The 6,808-nt window shown below is 38.4% G+C and overlaps 1 protein-coding gene across 6 annotated transcripts in view; it reads right to left on the bottom strand.

Annotated features, from left to right (window-relative positions):
* Tp63 (tumor protein p63) overlaps nucleotides 1–6,808 on the bottom strand; it is a 130,500-nt gene that overhangs the window by 23,094 nt on the left and 100,598 nt on the right. For 3 of the 6 annotated variants that reach the window (XM_040270153.2, XM_078043854.1, XM_005330974.4), the window contains exons 4-7: nucleotides 5,437–5,552; nucleotides 4,287–4,396; nucleotides 3,493–3,629; nucleotides 1,717–1,799 (exon numbers count right to left, since the gene is read on the bottom strand). In XM_040270153.2, the coding sequence (XP_040126087.2) occupies nucleotides 1,717–1,799; nucleotides 3,493–3,629; nucleotides 4,287–4,396; nucleotides 5,437–5,552 (446 nt within the window). The remainder of the gene's footprint in view (nucleotides 1–1,716; nucleotides 1,800–3,492; nucleotides 3,630–4,286; nucleotides 4,397–5,436; nucleotides 5,553–6,808) is intronic. The other 3 variants (XM_040270152.2, XM_078043855.1, XM_078043853.1) reach the window with 1 other exon arrangement.

Below are 6,808 nucleotides of genomic sequence, written 5' to 3'. Positions count from 1 at the left end.
AATTGATAGAACTGTTACCCCCACCCACACATGCACTTAAATTTTGCTTAAAACATGTAACCCATTACAGGGTACTTCCTAAATTAAAATTTCACTAACTTTTCAGAGAATTCCCATGTTATAGGCTGAAAATAGTATTTTGGGATATTTAATATATCAGGGTAATGTTTTACCTAAAGGTCACAAATCCATTGCCATAAGTAGCCTGAGAAACAAGACACTGAGAAGCTCAGCTGATTCGATGTTTGACTGGTTGATTGGTTGACTGGTTGTCTGTTGCCCAAGGGCCAGACCCGGGAAGGTGTGAAGCAAGATGTGACACACCTAAACCTGTTGAGTGGCTTTAGCTTAGATCCCAGGGCGGCAGCTCACAGTGGCTCTCTTGGCCCAGCGTGCCTGTCTCATGTCACTTAGATGGCATTTAGGACTATACTGGGCACCAAAATTTATTGCCACTCTAGATGACAAAGACCTAAGATAGTAGAAATTCAATGAACTACAACCATAATCTAATTAAGTAAGGTTATTAGTGACCCTGAGAACTGGGCCAAGCCTCTGACTATTCACATATAATTGAAGATTCTGCCTTGCTAGACTGTTTTTTTTTTTTTCTGGTACTAGTGATTAAACTCAGAGGCACTATACCACTGAGCCATATCTGTGGTTCTTTTCATTTTATTTTGAACAATCTTGCTAAATTGCCCAGGCTGGCTTTGAACTTGTGATCCTCCTGCCTGAGCTTCTCCAGTATCTGGGATTACATGTGTGCACTCACTGTACCTAGTTGCTTGGCTTCCAATATTACACTCCCGAAAAAGAATATGAAAGTTCCCAACACCTAGAAATGATTAATGCTTGAGGAAATGGAGTGTTTACTACCTTGATTTGAACATTATGCATTGTACACAATGTATCCAATTATAATGTACCCCTTAAAGAAGTATAAATATTATGTCTCAATAAAAAATAAGGAATAACATTCAATATGTGATTTCTTAATTCTATAATTGCTATATTTCAACTTTGTGAACTGTTTCTGACAAAATTTGCATATTAAATTGTTGATGTCCACACTGTCTTATCATTCACAGATAATAAAGTACAAGTTTATTTTAAATATCTGGGATACAAAAATATTGTTAGGAGGGTATCATTGTTTGGGAGTTAAGATAAATAGAGAAGCTCATGCTATTAAAATATTTCAACTATGAAGCAAAAGGGTAATTTCTTGAATTTAAAAAAAATAGATATATTCTTTTTGCTTTATTTTGATACCTCCCCCTACACATTATGGACTGAACATTTATGTCTCTCCATAAACTTCATACCCTAACCCTCAAAGTGATATTGATATTAGGATGTGGGGTCTTTGGTAGGGTATATAGATCACTTAAGTGGAACCTTCATGAAGATTAATGCCCTCATGAAAGAGACTCGGGAGAGCTCTCTGGCCTTCTGTACACCTGTGGGCCATGAGATGAAGGCAGTTTGCAACTCAAGCCTGACAGGAGGGCACTTTGATTTTAGACTTCTGATCTCCAAAACAGTGAGTAATAAATTTCTGTTATTCATAAGCCATCTCAGCTATGTTACCTTGTTGCAGCTCCAAATTGACTAAGATAGCTTCTATCTCACCACCACAGATAATTGGACAATTACCGTTAGTGAAAGAGATTGGTAAAATAAGGCAATCATGAACATCCACAGGAGACTCACTGGTAGATATAACAGCTCATCATCTGGGGATCTTCGTTTCTTGATGGATGTCATCTGGATGCCATGTGTGTTCTGACGAAAAGCTGGTGGAAGAAAAAGGCAAGTTTCATCCTGGGAACATTTGTGAAGCAAATGATATACATTAAACATATTGAGTTATTAATATTAATATTCATAACGTTTAATAACACATGCTGAACAAACATGTAGCTCCAGCAACACCCATGACATTGGTCCTAAGCATCCATTTAATTGGTGATGATTATTTTTACATTAAATGAAATTTTACCAATAATGGGGTAGGGAAAGGTTGGAAGCCATAAGTGAAAGAAGGAAATTCAGGATGCTGGGAAATGTCCTTTAGCTTAAGTTATGAGGCAAGAAACCTCTGCTTTGCTCGTGTGTGTAAAGAGTTATTAGGAAAAGAAAGAAGAATCACTTCTGCATTTCATATTTTAGGTCATTTATTTCCCAAAGAGGCAAATGAATGTTACATAGACTGTCTTGATAATGGTAAAGTGAGGGAATTAATGGGTGTTCAAGTCCTAAGTTTCCCAAAATTAAAAGTGATACCCATTCAGGATCCAGTGGACAGAGACTATCCTTCTACCAAAAATCAGTCTATTCTTACTTGAAATCATTAATTTATAGAGAGAGTACTTAGGGAAGAGTTAGGAACTATCCCTTCAGGCAGGCTAAAGAGTACACTTAGAATGGAAATATTTATCTACCTATATCATATATATGATTTTTTTGAGGAAAGATCAGAAAAAGGGAGAGCTCCATAGAAAAAGCATATCATACTAAACAGAAGTTGATGGTGATGAATTTGTAAAGTATAATACAATTTTTAAATTTTTCTGGATACTAATCAGTGACGATTAAACCCTTTTTAATAAAATAAATCATAGTGTACTGGTGTACTTTAAAATACTTGTAGTGCTATCCAGCTTATGCAAGTATACCTTCTAGAATCAAATTTTACCACAAGTGAGAAACACATAGGGGGTCATTGGTTTTCAAACCCTGTCATTTTGAGTTCTAAGACTCTATGCAGTGGCTGCAGGTAGACCATGGACCTGTCGACCATCCCTTCAGCCTGAATAGCTCTGCTTTCATTGATTCTACATTATAGGTTCCTTGAAATATTTTATTTGTTAAAAAGCTTCCAATGATTAAAAATCAAGTTTGAAAACGTGAAATTACTGAGGCCCCAAGAGGGTCATATGTGTGAAGTCAAGACTCAATGAGACCCAAATCTACAGAGCCCCATACTGTGCCTGGCAAAATTCGTCCACAAATATTACTGTTCTCATAGTCATGACATGGGCAGTGCTATTTTAGGCCTCATGCTTAATAGTAGGAAGATAAATTGATACCAACAGGATAGATACTGGTTCTCAAACTTTGGATATCATTAGAATCACTTGAATTGCCAGGCTGCACACCCAAAATTACTGATAGAGCAAGTCTGAGGCCTGGAAATTTACATTTCTATCCAGTTTCTAGATGATGTTGCTGCTACCTGTGTGTTGGTCACCTTCTAAGGACTCTTGTACTAAGAAATCTGGGCACAGACTGTGTTTGTAAAGCCACAGTGTTACACCTGGGATTCACCTCAGTGCCTCCAACAGGTTATGCCTTCTCTCACCGACTCTCAAGTCATATTTGCTGCTGATGTACACAGGTCTCACCCTACAGCTTCTCCAACGTCACCCCAACCCTTACATCTGGAGAAGACTCAGTCCTACCCCACGGGCCACTACATCTACTTACGGCGCTTCGTACCATCGCCGTTCTTTGTGCTGTCCGAAACTTGCTGCTTCCTGATGCTGTCTTCGTCTGCCTTCCTGTCTCTTCCTGGGCAAGCACAGATCCGGGCCTCGAAGCAACGGCGGCCCAGGACCTGCCCACTAGGAATCAGAGAAGAGAAGAGGAAGGGGTTAAAGTCAGAGAATTTAAAGGCCTCCTAGAGTCCTCCCATTTCTGTCCCCACTGCACATGGGCACCCTCACCACCCGTTCCGCGTGGCTGCTCTGAGGAAGGACCCGGAGCACTTGGCAGAACACGAAAGTGCTTCCATGCCACAAGCAATATTAGTAAATAACATTCCATTTGTTCTGCAAAGAACCTCCAAGCCATTAGCAGAACAGCTGTATTTAGCTACATATTTTGAAGGAAACTTGAGTTAAGCCAGTGGATGTCTTAGGATAAAATCCCCTTAGGCAGCCCAGACTTACTCAAAGAAACTGTTAAATGCCTTGGGGCCACATGAAAACAAACACTGTCTAATCAAAAACAATTCCAGTCAAATGTCAAAAATTCAGGTATAAAGCAACTTATACACCTTCCCAGCTTTTCTTTCCCTTCTACTTTTACCCACCCCTCTTCTGTCTTCACCTTCTGTGATCTTTTATAGTTAGTGTTTACAGCAAGAATCTAAAGCACAAAGGACAAAATCAAGGGCAGCTCTCCACTGTGCATGCAAAGTTAATCATAAAACAGACAATTTCACTCTATCCTCTGCCTGTGATCATTTGTAGAATGACAGCTCTACACATGCCACTTACTCTCTGGTTTCTAGAGTAACAATGATTAAAATTGGACGGCGGTTCATCCCTCCAACACAACTGCTGTTACACATGAAATTGTATAAGACTGTCGTGAATTCAGTGCCAACCTGAGAACAGGAGAAAAAAAAAATCTGTATTAATGATAGTTGGAACTGATGTTCTTCTTTCTCAGGTTTTCCCTTTCTTGAAAGAACTCCATTTCTAAAGAAGGGAGAAGCTTCCTCCTAGGAAGGAAAACTCTGAAATCCATTGTAAATTCCTCTAGTCTTTGCCTTCTGGAAAGCTTCAAGCTAATGTTGGCAACATTGGACAAGACTTAGGTAAGATAAGCTTTAACAGTTCTTTGATCTTTAATCCCATTCATATACAAACAGAACCAAATCACCCAATTCAAATAGGCTATACCCAATACATTAATATCCCTGAAAGGGGAGAGCTAAAAAAAAAAAATCACCCCAAAGAGCAGCACTGCTCCAAGGATATTTTTCTTAAAAAACAATATGACACAGATTTGATTATACAGTTCCATAACTAAGAACCCTGGAGCTTTAAAGTTCCTCCAAATTAAATAAAATAGTCTGAAGTGTCTAAAGTGCTCATTCACGGTTAAGGCAACAGAAGCCCAGAATAGAGAATCATATGCCAAAGATCCTCACAGCAAACCAAAGAACTTTAGTCTAGTTCCTCCTGTTGCTTTCCACTCCACTACTCTGCTCTACACAACAGATTGATAAACTTGCCCTTCCGTGAGTTGAATTTCAGCTAAGAGATTCCTTTTAGGGAGTCTCATTTATATACTAGTGTAAGAATACTTACATTCATTACTGGGGCATGTCCACTACCAATTGCCAGTTGGATAAAATAATATCATTTGTAAACCCATTTTCCAGTTCAATCGTTATCTGGATGGGAACATGAATGAGAACATGGGTATGGAGCCATGTTCCCAAGTTAATTCAGTACGTACTTAGGAGTTATGAAGGGGAGGCACATGGAAAAGAGAGACAGAAGGAATACAAAAAGTTGCATATTTGATGATAAATAAGGACTAAGAAAATGATAAGTGCCAGAAATACTCTGTCACCAAAACTAACACTTCAGAACTACCTCAGTCAGTTGGTTAATCATTTTTTCTTTTCTTTTTTACCTGGGGTGGTTCATAAGGTACCAGTACACTCTGTCTTCCTGTGATGGGGTCTTCTACATATTGGGCATGGCTGTTCCCTTCCACTCGAATCAAATGACTAGGAGGGGCAATCTGTCCTGCAGAACAACAAAAGACAAAACAGTTAGTTTGCTTACTCTCACAGAAAGAAGACAAAATGAAACCACATGGATAGCATTCTGGTGGCCAAAACAAAGAGGAAAAATATATGCTTGAAAAAAATATATGCAGGTGGATATCTCAATCTTGATGGTAGAAGGAAGGGCTGTAATGCTCTTCTCCAACTGAGGGAACAGTCCTTGCTTTGAAGTTTAAGGTTAACTATTCAAACTGTTATGAAATCGTATGACCACATCAATTACCTCATCCATGGAGAAGATTTTGCCATATTCCATTGAAAATGAAAGAAAACCAAGCAATGCTATCCCGAAGTCTGAATAGCAAAGATACTAAGTAAGAGGACTGGAGATATAGGTCAGTGGTAGAGCATCTACTTGGTATATGCAAGGCCCAGAGTTTAATTTCCAGCATGGCCAAGAAATCAAACAAAAAAACTAAATAAGAAGCAGAAGATTGCAAGGACACACATGACCTTCACTTTGCTTATTCCTTTCTCCTTTTCCATCTTAGACCTTGCTTTGGTTAAAAAGATAAGAAACTTGCTGGAAAGACTGTGTTGAAAGAGTCCCAGGTTGGAGACAAGAAAAGGCAAGCAAGTTTTAAAAGGAGCCAAGGCAAAGTCTTACAAAATTGTAATAGTTGGCAGGGCTCCAAAAGAAAGAAACTGCTCCAAGAATTAGCAGCTATAAAGCTGTTCTTACTTCTGCCTGTGTAGTTCTGTTATATGAAAATCACTGAATAAAAGTAAAAAGCTAAGTCTATCAAGATGTGCTCTTCAGCATCATCTATCTTGATCCAAACAAAACAACTATTATGTGAAAAAATTGAAAAATTTTTTTTAAAATCGTCTTTTTGATGGAACACAAGCATTTAGGTAAACTGATAATGAAGCCTATGTACATGGAATGTTCTTTATGCAAATTGTTAAGCAAAATGTAAAATGTGAAGGTGTGGCTAAGGCAGCCATGTGGGCAAGAACTAGGAACTAATGTGTGAAGAAGAGTTGTGTGAAAGAGAATTTGGGGTTTATTTTCTTCTTTTATATTTATCCATTCTCTTTCTTCCTTTAGCATTTTCCTCTATACTCAGATACACCTGCTCTATATTGACATATTCTAACCACCTACCAATATTGGTTTCTAATATTTTTCCATGAAGTATCCCAACTCCCAACCCCTTCTGTACCATCAGCAGGCTTTGATGATTCGTTATGTTTTCTCCTGTTTTTCTTTTC

This window comes from Ictidomys tridecemlineatus, chromosome 3, assembly GCF_052094955.1.
Source record: "Ictidomys tridecemlineatus isolate mIctTri1 chromosome 3, mIctTri1.hap1, whole genome shotgun sequence".
NCBI classification, from domain to species: domain Eukaryota; kingdom Metazoa; phylum Chordata; class Mammalia; order Rodentia; family Sciuridae; genus Ictidomys; species Ictidomys tridecemlineatus.
This window is presented reverse-complemented; position numbering and strand designations above follow the sequence as displayed.